Here is an 18,577-nt window from a genome sequence, read left to right on the forward strand (position 1 = left end):
TCGCTTGATTTATTTTGGGCCGCACAGGCTCCTCCCCGACATCTCAGTCTGAGCCTCCCAACAGCAATTGGCCAATGAAAGGCTATGCTAGCTCTTTTAGTCTGTCTTCCTCTGAGACAGAACCCACAGGTACAGGTACCAGAATCCACCTTTTCCTTACCATACCACTTCTTTTCCTAACCTACAATAGGTTCCTGTATGACCTCATCCTGTTTGGCTCACAACTCAAATATGTCTCCTCTACCCTTACCCTGCATTTACACTACAAAGCATTTGTCGTTTGACGCTTGTGGCCATCTGACTGGATGTATAACAGACGTAATTTCATTGCTTGTGAGCATGTGATATCTGTCTAGAGGTTTGTTTTAGTAAAACAGGTAAGTAGGCAAAATATATAGCACACGATTTGCTACAAAATTCTTTCTCTTCAGTATTTATTTAGAATGTATTTTAATATTGTTTGTGTTAAAAGTGTGTTAATTTGTTGTAGAATTTACCATATACGCTTTGTTAACAGATTATCAGTGCTAATTGTATTATCTATATAAATTTACCAGTGGATATACCATTTACCCAAGTATCTACAGTATATATCTTTTTGTAACTAGCTAAACAAAAACACCTCTAAGCAGGTTCCTGCATTAGCTATTAACAGATTAGCAGCACATGCTAACTTTACCAGCTATAAATACTCACAAGAAACTTTAATGATTTCTCTTCTAAGCTATTATTTTTTTTTTAGATTCATTTAATTAGAGGTTCTCAAAAACATCAAAGATCAAAGCACAGTTTTGTTTTTATTTGGTCGAATAGGATTTAAGAAGGTAGCAGGGTGATGGTGGTGAAGTGCTTAGCACTGTGGCGTTGCACGTCCAGGGTGTAGAGGGTTCAATTTCTGCCTTTTTGTTTCTCTGAGGGTGGTGAGTTTCCTCCAGGTATTGCGGTTTCCCCCAAAGTCCAAAGACATGCAGTTTAGGAAATTGCCCATAGTGTGGGATTGGGTGTGTGCCCTGTGAAGGATTGCCACCCCATTCAGGGTGTACCTTACCTAGTGCCCCAAGTCCCATGGGATAGGCTCCAGGCCTCCCACAATCCTGTACAGAATAAGCGGTATGATGAGCAAGTGAGGAATTTAAAAATTACTTGCAGAGATGAAAGTTGTGATTGAAGTTTGTTGCTCAATAGTGTGACTTTCGGGATAGACTGCAGCACAGTAATTCTGTTATTTCAAAGGTGCCCCTTCTAAGAACTAGAATTGCGCCATTCCATTTTTCCAACATTTATGTTTGTAAAGTGGTAGTAGAGTAGAAGTCTGGTGTGTAAAAGCTGGTTGAATTAGTGCTGAATGATTTCTTTTGTTTTGAAAACCTTTCTATTGTTTCTGTGGTAAGATGACCTTTATTTCATGGTCTTCTTGAGCCTCTTTAGGCCGAGAAAAAGCATTACATGTGTTAGAAGTTCTGCTGTTTTTTTTTTTGTTTGTTTGTTTTGTTTAACTGTTTATCTGCTCACGCAGGTAAGCTGTCAGACATGAAGTCTACTTGGTCGCCAGGACCCATCTCGCACACGCAGGCCTCACTGTCCCATGAGCTGTGGAAGGTACCTCAGGGACCGAGGAACTCTACAGCGCCCACTCGTCCTCCACCTGGTCTGACCAATACCAAGCCCTCCTCAACCTGGGGGGGAAACAGCCTAGGCTTGGTGCCCGGCTGGAGCAGTTCTTACTCCTCAGGTATTTGTTTATTAAAATAATTTGAATGTGTGAGTTTAAACACAACTGAGATGGACACCTGTAGCAGCTAGATAAGCATGAAGGTTGTTAAAATATATGTAATTTTCTTTTATGATATGTATTTCATTTCAAACAGGTACTACTTGGAGTACAGATAGCACCAACAGGACCAGCAGCTGGCTGGTATTAAGGAACCTTACACCCCAGGTACAGCAGAGAGATTGAATAAACACAGAGTTTCCTGTAATTACTATCCCTTGGGCGGCACTGTGGTGTAGTGGTTAGCACTGTCGCCTTGCACCTCCAGGGTCTGGGTTCGATTCCCGACCAGGCTCGATTCATGTCTTTGTGTGCATGGAGTTTGCATGTTTTCCCCATCCTTGGTGGGTTTCCTCCGGGTCCTCCGGGTACTCCAGTTTCCACCCACAGTCCAAAGACATGCAGATTAGGCTAATTGGCGTTTCCAAATTGCCTGTAGTCAGTCCAGGGTATGTCCTGCCTCATGCCCTAAGCTTCCTGGGATAGGCTCCAGGCCTCCCGCGACCCTGAATACCAGGATAACGCGGTATAAACGATGAGTGAGTGAGTAATATGCCTTGTTACTTGTTGACTTTTATTTATGTCTTTTCCGGCTCTATTCTCTAGATTGACGGCTCTACTCTGCGGACGCTGTGCATGCAGCATGGCCCTCTAATCACATTCCATCTCAACCTGACGCAGGGCAACGCCGTGGTGCGTTACAGCTCCAAGGACGAAGCTGGCAAAGCCCAGAAATCCCTGCACATGTATGTGCTGCCATGCTTTTTTTCTTTCCTGAAGTTTATAATGAAGATGTGAAAGCCTAATTTGTAGCTGGAGGGAACACAGTGATCAGTATGCTAGTACACATGGTTTAATAATGATTCATATATACAGTATAAGCGTGTGTTTGGTGAGTAGGTAAGTCTTCACAACTGATTAGTAATTTCTTGCACAGAAATTACATAGAAACTTTTTTTTACATTGCTCTTGTGCTTCAATTGTTGCACTACTGGCATCCGAGCTTGTACCTAGTTCCTTTCGCTAAATTTTGCACTATGATCCTAAAGACACAGTCTTTGGACTCCCAAATTGATTTACTCCTGTTTGTGCAGGTGTGTGCTGGGCAACACCACCATCTTGGCAGAATTCGCTGGAGAAGAGGAGGTGAACCGCTTCTTTGCACAGGGTCAATCCCTCACACCCACCACCAGCTGGCAGGCCAACCCGGGCACCAATCAGACACGGCTGGGGGGTGGAGCATCTGCAACTTCCCACCCCATCGGCCACTGGAACGCCGCCAGCCTGGGAGGAGGCGGAGCTGGCAGTGCAGCGAAGGCCAGCAGTGAGCTGCTATGGGGGGGTGTGCAGCAGTACTCAAGCCTTTGGGGGCCACCCAGTACCGAGGAGGGACGAGTGGTCGGCAGCCCAACCCCTATTAACACGCTACTTCCTGGAGACCTGCTGAGCGGAGAGTCCATGTGAGGGAGTCGACTCAGGAGAAGAATTATGAATATTAAAAATAAAAAACGGACACGAAACAAAAAATAATAATAATAATAAGTAACAAAAAAAACTTGAAAAAAAAATCTAATTACGCAGGAGCAAAAACCAAGCAAAATCATGTGGTGATAATCAGCATAAGTGGAACTGTGAACCAAGAGAGAGGAGGCTGAAGATACACTTGTAGAGGCTGCTGACCTTCTTTCTCTTCTCCTCCTTTTTATTTTGCATCATTTCAGTGGATTTTTTGTGTTATTTTTTTCATGTGAGGCTTTGGTTACAGTATTTTTTAAGACTTTCGGAGAAGAGCAAGTGACTAAATAAAAAGGAAATAGAACCTTTAATTACAAACTCTCTCTTAATAACTGAAAACTGTGTGAAGCTGTATTTTACTACAACTGATCAGACAAGCTGCCATTTTTAAATGTCCCCTGGCACAAGCCCCTCATCACCGCTGATACACCGTAGGAGCCTTCCTCCCTACTCCCCCAAAGAAACGCATCATTCCTACCAGCCCTTCCCTTTAGACTGCATCCATTGCTTTGTGTTCATCTGTTAGCTCGGTGGGTTTGTTAAACTGTTCGTTAAACAGCACTAAACTAGCCTTAACTGCTTACCAGCCCCATCTCCCACACCCTCACTCTGGGCTTACAGAAGAGATGGAATCAAGAATTGCACATTTTTTTTCTCACTTTCGAGCCAGCAGAGAAGAAAAGTTTCCATGCTTGACTTAGCACACAGGCCACCGCACACATCTGCTTTTCCTCCAGACCTCAGCCATCACCCTCGTCTGTCTGCATCACTATTAAAGAGGCAGACGTGCGGCTGGTGCTTACTCATCTGCAGGACAGGCTGAGCAAACAGTTGCCAGCGTGTGTGTGCATGTGTGTTGTGCTGCATTAACCACTGTCTTCAGAACTTTTTAACAAAACACTCAGAACACACCACACAAAAAATGAACAGTCAATAGACAATGTTCATTTCCTTCTCTTCTGCTCCATAAATGACCTCAGTTATTTGTGACCCAGTGAGTGGGGGGAAAAAATCATGTTTGTCGGACATGCAATATGCCACAGACTCTTCCGTCCATCATTATACAGAGCTTATGCTGGTGATGTTTCCTTACTTTTTTGATTTTGGAGGCGGGCAGGGCACAAAAACAGTCATCATCCCTCATCCACCAAGTGCGAGGACAAGCAGGAAGAGGACTTTCTCATAGTGTGTGAGCCTGTAGTGAAGATGATCACTAGCACTTCCTTAAAGATACAAAGTGACCATAGCAGGATGCGGGCTTCAAACCAAATAAGTGTTTCTTGTAAACCCAGTAGACAAGGTGCATTTTATGTTGTATTTGGTACAAAATAATAGAACAAAGAGACTCGTTTGACAAATGGATGGTTTATCATAGCACTTACCAAGAGCATCAAGCTCCAACTTCAATGCCAACAAATCACACATGGAAAGCTGAAACTGAAAAACAAGCAAAGAAAAAGCAATCTACTTAGCTTTTCCATGCTCTTTTTTTTTTCTCTCTTTTAAAAAAAAAAAAAAAAAAAACTCTAAATGGATTTTTCCTTATGTCCCTCCCTTGGATGGACATTAAATGGTAGCAAATGAAGGGTAGTTTAAAGGAAAAAACAAACAAACATGCAAACTGATTCTAAAGCATTCTTGTGTTTTTTTATATATATATATATATATATATATATATATATATATATATATATATATATATAAGGTAAATATTACTGTTACCGTACTCCAAAATTGTTAGCCTTTTGTCTGGAGAAGCTAGACATGTTCATATGTGGTAATAGATCCTGAGGGGCCCTTTTGCCTGGCGCCCCCACCTTCCTCGGATAATAAGTGTGGCCACTGAGTGCCTATCTGTTGTGGCGCCCGCTGTGCCCTCGCTGACTCTGACGCCACTTGTGCCGGACCGGTGCGCCCGACGCCACAGCGTACTTTGGAGCTGCTGTTTGGCCTGGCGCAGAGTGGCAGCTCTCACAGAAATGGCCCGACAGTACTCTTGCGCCAGCATTTGACCTCGTCTCAACTCTCTTAAAACTCTCTCTCTTTTCATGCAAAGATCACTTTAGCTGGAAGTGGACAAGATCCTTTCATGTCATTTTCAATTATTGGTTGTATTTTTTTTTTATTCCCTGAAATCGCAAGTGTTGTTATTTTTATGTCAACATTGCTGTTATTGTTGTCTTTGATACTTTATGCTCTTTAAGTGTGTGTGTGTGTGTGTGTGTGTGTGTGTGTGTGTGTGTGTGTGTGTGTGTGCGCGTGTGCGCGTGTGCGCATGTGTGTGTGAGAGCGTGAGTTCATGCAGTGGTCTTTTATTGTAGCTGCTCTTTACCAGCCCGTTTCACTGCACATATGCAGGAACGTTTGGAGAAAGATGCATGTCTACGTGTTTTACTTGCAACAGTTCATGTTACTATGCCAAGTCAGCAGAATCATGCTGATCTAGAACGGTGGTTCTGAGACTTTTCCTGGTTGCTCTTGTGGATTGACTGAGTTTAGGGGCACGTCCTACTGGAGTTCGAGAACTGTAGTTATAAAGAGTATTAGACATGCTCAGCCTGCTTGCTACCTCTCCATAACCCGGTCCCTTTTCTTTCCTTTTGTCTGCCTCCTGTTTATTCCGGCACTGATCTGCAAGGCTGTACTCGTACTGGTGCTGATGCGCAACTCTTTATCACTTCTCATTAATGCGGTAATAAAAGCAAATGACAAGAGAGACCCTCTTTTTCTATGCAATGTCTGAGTGAGAGGTACACTAGGCTCACTGTCACTCAATACAAACCCATCGTCTTCTTTTTTTTCATCACAGATTTACTGGTTTCTGAGCAGGCTGTGACCTGTTACTGTGGCCTTCAGTGTACTTATGTTTGCATCTCTGAACGCCGCTTCTGGAAAACTATCCCACACCTCAGAATTTAGCCCTCGACTTTTCGAACTATGTGCATGCAATCTCAGGGCAGACTCAGAGAACTTTACATATCCCTCAGTACTTTTTCGTTTTGTTTTTCCCATCTTGTATTGTTTAAAATGCATTTCATATTGGTGGGAGAATTAGAAAATACTTTTTGTAGTTGCCTTTCATAATGCTACTTTAGCATCTTAACCTTGTCTTTCATGTTACCAAAAAATGTTAATCAACCCCAATCAATCTCAAACATGAAAAAAGAATCAGATGTCTGTGAAACTTGGGCTTTATAGATTTTCACAGATTGCAATTTTTATTTTATTTTTTTTGTTGATCGTTAAACAAGTGGAGATGGAAAGGTAGCATGCAGGCTGGCATCAAGACTGATGGTCCCAGGCATTAAAATTCTCCATGAAGGACTGGTGTGAACTAAAACAGGGATTGCAGGGAGTTCTTGGGTATGCTGTGGATGGTTTACGTTAATGTTGGGTGCATCGTTTTTTTAAACCAAAAATGAGAGATTGTCCTTGTATTGCTTTTAGGAAACATATAGTATACTCTTGGCTGAAGTGCTTCTTTTTTGCAAGCCTTTTATGGCTCGAAGCAGCAAACAGCTGATTGTGGGAAAACTGTACTGATGGTATTTACTTCTGCTCTCTCAGATGAGAAAAGCAGCACCAGGGCAGATTTTTTTTCCCCCCAGGTTAAGGTCCACATACGTAACTGCTTCATGACTGCTCTGGAACACGAGCACCCCCAACAGTTCCAGATTAAACTTCTTATATTTAGGCTCAGTTTCTAATGTACAGCATACTTTAAGTGTAACCTCTCAGTTACCTCTCAGTGTAGTATCTGTTATAAACACATCTGTCTTCTGTATTCCCAGTTTACATTTTCATGGATGTGATGCAACAAAGAGGCTGTAATTAGTTCGCATTGAAAACACCCATTAATGGCTTTGGTCCCATACTGTACACTACTGCTAAATTATTACACTGATCAGCCATAACATTACAAAGCAAAACATTAAGCCCAATGTTGTGAAGGTTCCCCTTGCGCCTCCAGGGCAGCTCTGTCCCCTCAGGGCATGACTCCACTAGACCTCTGTGGTGTCTGGCATCGGGACATTAGCAGCGGAACTTTTGGATGCTGTGGGTTCCAGGGTGGAGCTGGATCATAACATACAGTTCTGGGGAATTTGAAGTCTCGATCTACAACCTTTTTTTTTTTTTTTTTTTTTGCTGACTTAGCCTCATACTCGGCAGGCTGTAATGCACTGGTTGTTCTGGTGCCTTTCTATCATGGCCAGCATTGATTTTGGCAGCAATTTGTGCTGCATAGGCTTTTCTGTGGGATTGGATTAAACCTTTGATACCCAGGGGGATTGGGTGAGCTTTTGGTGGAAATGATCCCGTCACCAGTTTACTGATTACATAATTGATAATCAACATTAATGTGTTAATATCATGTGGTGTTAATGTTATGGGTGATCAGTGTAAATGCCGAAATAATAGGGGAAACTAGCTTAACACCTGTTGTACTTAAGTAACAGTAGTGTCCACTTTTTACCTAGTGCTGCTATACTGTTTGGGACAGAGCCAGCATCAGAAACCAGCGCTATAGATTTCCTTATTCCCAGTTCCTGAACCAGTCTGAGACTTGCAGTGCTGTACAGATGACTTATAACTCAAACAGTGCTGATAAGTGATGTGATCAGGAGCACTAGTATTGCTAAAATGACAGACCTTTAGCAACATAATTTTATTTGATGTCTGTGATATGGTATTCCTGAAAATAACAGTAAGTAGAATGGCATCAGACATTTGTAGAAGGTTGGTAACAACCGAGTGATAATCAAGTACTACGTTGCCCCCATATGGACCTGTTGCATGAGGACAAGAGCACATGTCAGTTGGTACCAAGTCTTGAAAGGGAAATGGCTATAGTGAGTGACACTAGTAACAATCACTAATGCCTGTCTCTTTTTTTTCCCCTTTTTTAAATTCCAAACTGCCTTGCTTTCAACTGTACTTAAAACCACCAGACTGTCACATTCACAAGTGGGGTAAAATAGTTAATCTCAACACGAAGTTACTGCAGCAGCAGTCCAGTAAGGCTTCTCTTGTCTTTCTGTACCTCACTAAATGTCCAGCCCACAACTGGATATGTTTTAGGACTAATGCACTCTCCTCCCTAACGATCAGAATGGCTATAATGCAGCTAAAACTTAAAAAAAAAAAAAATTTAAATAAAAAAAAAGATGGTTAGCTAAGGAAAGAGATCAGCTCAAAGAGAATCCAATCTTTTCTAAGGTCCTGGGTGGAATATGCACATACTGGTTTATATACATGCACATTTGAAAAAAAAAAAAAAATTAAGTATGTATATAGCTGGTTATCTCTTTCCACTTTACCTTAATTTACTCTCCCAGGCCAATTTAAATGCCAACTTCTATATTTTTCTCTGTGTACCCATATTGAAAGTATAAACATATCAAAATTCTACAAAAATGAAAGATATTCTAATACTTGAATCAAAAGGAGCGCCAATAATGTAATGTGAAACTTTTTGTAATGATTTTTTGTCATTCATACACTTCCAAGCTTTTTGATAACATCAGTTCAAAATGAACATTTAAAAAATGTGTGGAGAAGGAAAAAAAAGGCAAAAATCTATAGTATGTGTGTTTGCACAAGACTGTGTGTGTGTGTGTGTGTGTGTGTGTGTGTGTGCGCGTGCTGACGGGTGAGTGACTGTGATTGTTAATCTGTTTGTACAAGTGAGCAAAGGTTTAAAATATAGTGTGTGCTTATAGTGGGTTAGTTCCCACCTTATGGTTTAATTCAGTATCTTTACAGGTTATTCGCCCTTTTATGTTTTGCCTCTTTTTTTTTTTCTTTTTTTTTTTTTTGCTAGGCTGTAGTCAGAAACCTATTCAGATGTGTATTGTTCTTAGCTTCTAGCGTTGCACTGAGTGTCTGCCTCCCCTCCTTCAGCTAATCGTACAACATGAAATAAAGTACTGAGGGATAAGGTGACAATTCATGTGTTAATGTTTACTCAAGGACTTAGAGGAAAAAAAGTGTGTTTTTATCTGTAATATGATCATCAACTTTATATAGTGGCTTTTATTGCTTTCATTGAAAATAACTGAGTATTGCACCATTTCTTTTCAAGATTATTAAAAAAGAAAAAAGAAAAAAAATTGTGGCCATAGGTTTGTGCAGACAGACTTGTAACTTCCAGTGTCGGCTCCATGCTCAATGGAAAATGATAAAAGATGAGTTTGTTACAAGGCTTAATTCAGTGGTGCCTACCTTTTTTATTTTTTAAATCATTGTTATTTTTTCCTCCAAGGCCACCAACAGTTTACAAGCATTTCATGTTGTTCAAAGAAAAGGAAATTACTGTGGGAATGTCCAAAAAAAGGACATACTTCCATCATGAATAACTAACACTTTACTGAATGAAGTTAATTGTGCTACTTGCAGAACTCTGGGATTGATTAGTGTTGTCATGTTGTGATTCACTTTTTTTTTTTTTCTGTGTTGTCATTGTTGATTTCATGGACTATTGAAGTCTGTTTGTTTGTTTTTTTCCTTTGTGCAAATAATTGCTCACTATCTTGCACATACATTAAAAAATGGATCATGTCTCAGGAAGGCAAGGGTTCCAGAGTACCAACTCCGCAACATTTTAAAGTTTTTTTTTTTTTGTTGTTGTTGTTTTGTTTTTAATAAGGAAAAAAAAATAAATGAAGCACTGAAGGTTATGGATTTCAGAAGAAAATACTTTTTGTTTCTAAATCCGTAGCAGTTACATATTTACCAAATAATGGACTCTAAATGAACTTTAAACAGTGGAGTGCTTTATATTAAAAAAAAAAGTCTATATATTAAAATTGCTTTACATTTTAGACAAAGTGATCAATGATTTTGATTGTTCAAAAGACAGTAAAAGAGCATACAAGTACTGTATGTGGTAATCTTTATTGTATTTTCTTAACATGAGGTCCCTTCCTGTTGAAATCAGGAACATTTGTGCATTACTATTTCTTTCCTTTTCTGCCATTCTTTCTTATGGCGGGTATTATGTACGGGAAAAAAATGTATAAAAGCATTTCTTCTGCATCAATTTGAAGGATTGAAAGTGAGCTGGTTTATAAGGATCATGATCTATGCACAAGTGGGGTGTAGAGGTGTAAAGACCTCTGTGACCCATCTCATGGGATTTGGGGGATTTCTTTTGGGCTTTCCTTCCATTGTACTCGTTTCGTTGCCTCTTTATTCCTGTTTAGCATCTCTTATTAATCGTGTACTACAGTACCAGTACTTTACCATGCTGTTTATTCCTAAACCAATGAGCATCTCACTCTAAAGCACTGTGGGGTTTTTGTAGCCTGTGATAAGGGTGTGTCTTGTGTGTTATCTTTGTTCCTGTGTTATCCTGGGGGTGGGTGGGCAGGAGGGGTTGCTTTTGCCTTTCAAAAATATTAAGGAAAATGCCTGTACTGAGATTTTAAAATGACAGTGGCTTTTAATGTTTCTCTCTCTCTCTTTCTCTCTCTTTCTCTCTCTCTCTTTCTCTCTCTCTCTCTCTCTCTCTCTCTTTCTCTCCTCATAGAATGTGATTGTTGATGACATGCACCCAAATGTTTCATGAACAATGGAGCTTCTTTCAACCTATTAATAAATTGCATTTTTTGGCTGTAAGGTTTTTTTTGTGGTCGTACATAATTACATTGTGTATAAATTTACAGTGTGGACTAAATGTCTGGATCTGATATCTAAAATCCTTATGACTATGTATGCGTGTGTGTGTGTGTGTATATATATGTTTTTATATAACGTTATAGCATTTTGGGTTGAGGGGGGAAAATAATTAATATATATATATATATATAAAATAATTTTTATTTATATATATATATATATATATTTATTAATTATTTTCCCCCCTCAACCCAAAACGCCTTTAAAACTAACAAAAACTGATGGCATAGTGTCGTAGTGGTTAGCACTGTGTCCTCATATCTCCAGCATCAAAGGTTTAAGTTCCAGCTTTGGATCTGTGTGTGTGGAGTTTTGCTGGTTCTCCCCATGCTTGGTGGGTTTCCTCCTATAGTCCAAAAACATGCAGATTAGGCAATTCCCTAGTTTGTGTGTGTGCGCTTGTGCCCTTTGATGGATAAGGCCCGCCTATTGCCGAGGCTTCCTGTGACCCTTTAGGGGTCAGGATAAGCAGTATAGAGAACAAGTGAGAGAGAGAGAGTGGTTCTTATGCGCATGACAGAGCTCTACAAGTCTTCAGCTGACTCTGGACTCCTCTGATCATGGCACTACTGTATTCAGACTTAGGAATTGCACACACACTGTTATTTCTTCTATGGGTAAAGATGCCCCAAATTATTTTTAGGTGTCTAGTTTCAGGTAAGGTGTTTAGATGTCAGGTTTGTCCTGAATATTGAGGAGTTTGGGACTTGGGAAGCTTAGTTTCAGACCCCAGCCCCGCCAAGCTGCCACTGTTTGGACAAATGTTGCATAAGGCAAAAAAGTTGGTCACCCTGAATAAGAGTGTCTGCTAAGTGCCATAAATAAAAATTGTTGCACAGTTCAGGACTGAGCGCAAATGTTTGAGGATCTTTTGCTCAAGACGGAAGGAGCGCAAAAAGAGTTTGAGGTGCAAAACTATACAGATCATGGAAGTAATTCACCAAGTTCTATAAGCCCATTTACCTCTCCATCTTTCCAATATACGTCGTATGTCAGTAATGGTTACATAAATGATAGACACATTAGCCACTTAGCATAGCAGTGCGGCTAAAAGCTCGAGCCCATTGTGGGTGTGAAGATGAGCCTTGATAAAGTACAAGCTCAGATAAGGGGGAACAAGACTAACAAGTGCTTTACAGGTTGGGAAGAGAATTTTAAACTATATATGGGATTTGATAGGGAGCCAGTGGAATAAAGCGCTTACTGTTTAATGGAACTTTCACGATTAGGACTTTGATATACAATGTTTAACAAAATGAGTATGTATTAAATTAAGCTACACTTAAAAAAGGAAGTTGGCTACCTGTTACATGTACTAAAATATGTTTTGTACATAATTTCATGTTTCCGAGATGAACATTAAATTTTGTTGTATTTGCATGAAATTTTACAACTTATCATGTACTAGATTGAATCATGTTGAGATAAACCAAAGAGATCTTGTCACTATGAAAACCGGAAATATCAGATCAAACATCGCGAGAAGAGAACACAGCGTGTCGAGAAGACAAACGTTTGGCGCGCGTGTGGAATAGTTAAGCAGGAATTAATTCCCATCTTTCTAAATAGAAACGTAATACTGAACATAAATGTCATCTTCTGTTTAGCGATGTTTAGTCACGTTATTTTGGTTTAAGCTATTTCTTGTATTTTTTATCACACTTAAAATACCGACGGTAATATGCGCGTGCTTAATCTGCGGTTCGGTTCTGGTTTCAGTCTGTTCTCATGAGTTGTGAAGCGAGAGGAACAAAGTGTAAATATTGTTCATTTGCTAAATAAAGTATCATGAATTTTAATTAAATCTATCTCTATTTTTTTCACAGCAGTTTGTGACTGAAAAGTGTCCTGTCTGCATCTGAACTCGGGAGTTTCCTGACCAACCGTCTCTAACGGTCATATTTAAAAGTCATAACGTACAGTTAAAGTACATAACGTTTTTGTTGTTAATTTTTTTTTTTTTATGATTGATACTTATTTGTGGTGTTTTATGTTTTGTACATCTTTTCAAATTGAGACCTCATTTGTAAGTTGCTGCTGATGTAAATACTTTAATTAAATATAAAATAAAAATCTCGGTTTTATCCCGTTTGTCTTCATTGCTTCACAAAATTCTGTTGACCAGGGCTTGAAATTTAAATTTACTTGAGTTGGATCAACTTAATTTACAACTAAAAAAAATTTGTTGTACCAACCCTACACTAAATATAGATTTACCTTATACATTATGTGACCTTACCTGTCACATGGCGGCCCCGTGTCGTCTTCTTGGGATGCGTGTAGTGACTGGAGACATGTCCTGTCCTCAGTTGAGGGATGGGCAGAGACAAGAAATGTTTGAGCTGAAGGTAACCTAATCTGCAGGTACTACCCCTGGCAAAAAGTATGGAATCACCCCTCTCAGAAGATGTTTATTTAAATGCTCAATTGTGTAGAAAAAACAAACAAACACATACATGCCACAAAACTATTTTCATTAAACAATACAACCTTGTGGCTGTATAAAACACTTTCTTTTTTTTCTTTTTTTTAAAAAAGATAACTATAGTCAATGACAACTGTTTTAAAGATCGAATCGAGGAAAAAAATATGGAATTACACAAATCTGAGGAAAATTATATGGAATCACCATGCACCTTGCATTTTTAAAACAAACACCTGTATCTGATTACAACTGCTAATTAGTCTGCAGTTAAAAAAAGAGCACATATTAGTGATGTGTTGAACCAAGATGATTGACATTATTCATGGCTCCAACATGATAGATGTTAGTTGAAACAAAGGAGAGGATTATCAAACTTCTTGAAGAAGGTAAATCTTCACAGAATGTTGCAAAAGATGTTGGTTGTTCCCAGTCAGCTGTGTCTAAAATCTGGACCAAGTACAAATCAAATGGAAAGGTTGTAAAAGGGAAGGGTACTGGTAGACCAAGAAAGACATCAAAGTGCCTAAAAGAATTTTTTTACAAACAGAAAAGCCAAACGAAAACCATCATTAACATCTAAACAGAAAAAAAGGTTTCAGTGGGATAAAGAAAGACAATCTTGGACCGCAGATGACTGGATGAGAGTTATTATTTAGTGATGAATCACGAATCTACATTGGGCAGGGTAATGCTGGAACTTTTGTTTTGGTGCCGTTCCAATGAAAAAATGAGACAACTGCCTGAAGAAAACATGCAAATTTCCACAATCATTAAGGATATGGAGTTGTATGTCAGGTAAAGGTATGGGAGACATGACAGTCATTACATCTTCTATAAATGCACAAGTTTATGGTGAGATTTTGGACACTTTTCTTATTCCATCAACTGGAAGGATGTTTGGTGAGAGTAGCATCATTTTTCAGGATAATAATGCATCGTGCCATAGGGCAAAACCTGTAAAAACATTCCTACAGGAAAGACATATAATGTCAATGGCATTGCCTGCAAATAGTCCGGACCTTAATCCAATTGAAAATCTCTGGTGGAAATTAAAGAAAATTGTCCACGACAAGCCTCCAACCTGCAAAGCTGATCTGGCAACTGCAATGAGACTAAGCTAGAGACAGATTGATGAAGTATACTGTTTGTATAGTTAAATCCATGCCTCAGAGAATTCAAGATGTTATAAAAGCCAGAGGTGGTGCAACAAAGTACTAGTAGTGTTTTTATTTGGTGATTCCATATAATTTTCTCCAGATTTGTGTGATTTCATATTTTTTTCCCTCTGTTTAATCTTTAAAACTGTCATTGACTATAGTTATCTTTCTTAGTTTTTTTTTTTAAGTGTTTTATTCAGCCAGAAGTTTGGATTGTTAAGCGAAAATTGTTTTGTGGCATGTATGTCCTTGTTTTTTTTTCTACACAATTCAACATTTGAATGAACATCTTAGAGGGGTGATTCCATACTTTTTGGCAGGGGTTGTATTAATATGGGACTTGAATGACCCCCAGGCTTTTGACCTAAGGGGAGCGAGAAACTGAGGAACTGTTGGACTTCGTCAGTCAATTTTGACCCTACGAGAACCTTCTCTTTCTTATTGCTGTTAAGTTTGAGAAAGTTTACCTACAACTAAGTGTTTATTTTAATTAAGCAGTGAGTGAGATAGGAGAGTGGATGACCAGTGAAGATGTGGATCATGTGCATAACAATGGAAATGTATATATTGCATTTTGTAACGATGTGACCAAGAGAGAAAAGATAGATGATGAATAGAAGGGGGCAAAGGACAGCGGCTTGGGTAACACCACAGCTGACTGAGAAGGGCTGGGAATTACATTTTTTAAATTGAACAAACTGTGTAGTCAGAAAGGTATGATGGTTTAATACAATACTGTATAAGAGTGTGTCAAAGGCTGTACTCAAATCTAGCAGGGCGAGAATAGTCCAGCATCATCAGCCACCAGGTCATTGGTGATCTTAATCAAAGCAGTTTTTACACTGTGTTTAGTACAGAATACAGATTAATTATTTTTTATTAATACTCTTTTCATGAAATTAATGAAAGAGGTTATTGTCATTAAGGTGTATATCAATCTTTACTAAAAATACTTTTTCTAATATCTTAGAAATGAAAGGAAGATTAGGTATTGGATGGAAATCGTTGAGATTATTAGGGTTAGCAGCGAGTTAACCCTAAAAGTGCCTGAAGTGAGAGTGGAGAGTGAGCATACAGGCTTTAACCAACTGAGTTGGCAGAGGATCGAGTGGACAAGTTGAAGATTTAGACTTAATAAAATTAAAAATTTAAGATTCTGTGTGGAGTTTAAAAGAAAGAAGAGTGATGAAAAGTATGGTCAATAGAGAAGCTGTGAGGCGAGCCTTGGGAAAATTTTTGATGCAGAGGCTAGCTGCTGATTAATATTAGTTATTGTGTAACTAGTAATTAGTAGTTACAGGTAATGAGCAGATTTACCTGAAGTCCAGGGCATCTTTACAAAGGAGCACATGCTCACTATACATTTCTCTGTGTACAGTAAGTTCAGTTCTTTTATAAAAATGTTTCAGGTGACAAAGCTCAGAAGTAAACCAGGGTGCAGACTGAACAACAAAGAAAGTTTTTGTTTTTAGAGATGCCAAACATCCAGGAGGATATGTAGTTCAGAGTTGTAGTAACATGCTAGGTCATCAGGGGTGGATAAATGGTCACTGCGTAGGAGGTTGTTAATTGCAGTGGAAGGATTGATGTTTAAGTTTCTGAGACACTGAGCACTGCTGAGGAGATTTGGATAGAGAAACATTAACAGTGAATAGAATTTATGGTCAAAAATGGGCAGCTCCGATGCAACACGTTCAAAAGTTGTAACACCAGAGCAACAAACAAGGTCAATGATGCAGCCTTTTAAGTAAGTTAGAAAATAAACAAATTGTTGTAGATTAAAGCTACCGAGGTTCTCTGAGCCCATTTACAGTGTCATCCACATAAATGTTAAAGTCAGCAAGTAAGATACCGTTAGGAAAAAGTGTAAAGAGGTTAAAAATCCAAAGAATTCAGTTATAAATGTAATACAGTATTTTTGTGGTCGGTATATTACAGCGAGGATAGTTGGTGTTACGCCACTGATTTGTAAAACAATGGATTCAAATGATAAGTGCGTACCTTAAAAGTCATGCTGTGGAGTATCGTGAGACCTGGTGTGCAATCATTGGAAGCATGAAATTGCATGCCAGTGCACAAAGCAAGTTCCATAAAGACATGGATGCTCATGTCATGGAGTTTGGTGTAGAAGAACTTGACTGGCCTACACGGTCCAAGTCCTGACCTCAACCCAATAGAACACCTTTGGGATAAATTGAGCAGGCCTTCTCGTCTAACATCAATGTCTAACCTCACAAATGTGAAGCCTTTATATAAGAGTTGAAGCTGTTATAGTTTGAAAAAAGGGTGGGCAAACATCATATTAAACTCTTATGTATTAAGAACTGGATGTTCATATGCATGTGAAAGCAGGAGAGTGCTGAGGACAGTTCCACTTAAGATGGCTTTGGACCTCCACCATCACCGCAAACATTTATAAAATACATTTCCTGCTTTACCTGCACTTTTCACTATATAGCAAAGTTACAGATTGTCATTTATTCATGGTTGCTGTTTCAGGTAACCCCTTGGGTTCCCTTTTGTCCCTTGGTTCCTCTCAAGGTTTTTCAGACCATCTCACTGTCACCTTGGGCTTACTCTTTAGAGACAAACAAACAAGCTTTACACTTTTTTTAATATCCAGAATTGTTTATTTTTAAGTTGCTTTGTGACAATGAGTTTAAAAATACACAAATTGCCTAAATAAATAAATAAACAAACTTACATTCTATTTGTATTCTGCAAGTACATAAAATGCACAATTTTATTTTAAGCTTTGTTGAGACCGCTCACCCGTCAAAACATCATTTAAATCAAGAGGCCTACTTGAGCTCACATTAACACAATTGGTTGAAGGTGTTACAGCCACTGCTGGTTAACCCCTTACTGAAGGGAACAAGATGCCTTCACCTCTTATGCTTCCCAAACAGTACAACCTGTTAGCCCACACTTCCTCTCTTAATTTAATTTTACGTAATTAAAAGTCCACAATGGCAGTTAACAAAATGAAGAGTTTATGAGACATGTTTGGGCAATAAGTCCACCAATAGCCAATAACCCTGTGGTCAGAAGAAGAGTTCCTGTTTGACGTAACCCATGCTAACGAAGCAGCCAGGGTGACCTTGCTGTTCTCGGTGAACAGAGAGCACCTAAGCAGTCCTTAATATGGCCCAGCACATGCTTTGCAGTACTAAAAGACCCAGGCAACTGTTATTTGAACAAGGGAATAAGTTGTTTTGTTACTGTTCTGTTCTGGAGGAATTCTGGGTGCACCTCTATTTACACAAAGGGAAAATCATTGGACAGTGGATGTATCCCCTTCATCTAAGGCAGACCAGGTATCAAACCTGTGCCAAAACATATTCCATTAGAGGTATTGCCTGACCATGGACAGTACTCTAAGGTGTGCCACTCCAAGGTCATGCTGCTTGTACCTGGGCTTGTACCTACCTTTTTTTTAACAGCTTCTACAAAATCCCTGTATAATGCCTGGTCTTTTGTTTTAATTTTAAATTCTATTAAAAAAAAACTGTTACATTTCTTCTCAGATCTTAATATGGTGAAAACTTAAAAGAACACCATACTGTGTAATCTTGAACGCCAGAGTTCAGCAGTTTGTCAGTAATCACCACCTTTCTCAGTCAGTCAAGCAACACCATACAGACAGCAGCTATTTTGTCCCAAGTCCATAAGTTTTTCCTAGTCACAGCAAAAGTTTAACTAAATGGAAAACTACTCAATAATGTATATAAAAAAAAAATCAATAGAAGTAAAACCCGCATATAATGTAGTCTTTATGTACATTAGTTGTCTAATTGCAAATAACCTTTCTAACAATATCCGCTGTTATATGAAAACTTATTCTACCGTTAATTTTCATTAATACCGTTTTCATCACTAACCATTAAGTAACGTGTTTTAAATAATATTACATAACCACATCCTACCACTGGAGTTGAGGACATATTCCACATTGTAGATGACATCTGAAACACTGCTAGCTGATGTAAGTTGTCCTTGGAGTTTATGCAATACAACAGACATACAACAGCA

General features: G+C 39.0%; 1 protein-coding gene across 3 annotated transcripts in view; it reads left to right on the forward strand.

The window, feature by feature from the left end:
- Positions 1 to 10,907, forward strand: part of tnrc6c1 (trinucleotide repeat containing adaptor 6C1) — an 81,622-nt gene extending 70,715 nt beyond the window's left edge. For all 3 annotated transcript variants that reach the window (XM_053515163.1, XM_053515162.1, XM_053515165.1), the window contains 4 exons: positions 1,517 to 1,732; positions 1,869 to 1,939; positions 2,378 to 2,517; positions 2,866 to 10,907. In XM_053515163.1, coding sequence (XP_053371138.1) covers positions 1,517 to 1,732; positions 1,869 to 1,939; positions 2,378 to 2,517; positions 2,866 to 3,235 — 797 coding nt within the window. In that variant the 3' untranslated portion in view covers positions 3,236 to 10,907. The remainder of the gene's footprint in view (positions 1 to 1,516; positions 1,733 to 1,868; positions 1,940 to 2,377; positions 2,518 to 2,865) is intronic.
- The last annotated feature ends 7,670 nt before the right edge of the window (positions 10,908 to 18,577 follow it).

Source organism: Clarias gariepinus, chromosome 16 (assembly GCF_024256425.1).
Source record: "Clarias gariepinus isolate MV-2021 ecotype Netherlands chromosome 16, CGAR_prim_01v2, whole genome shotgun sequence".
Lineage (NCBI taxonomy): Eukaryota > Metazoa > Chordata > Actinopteri > Siluriformes > Clariidae > Clarias > Clarias gariepinus.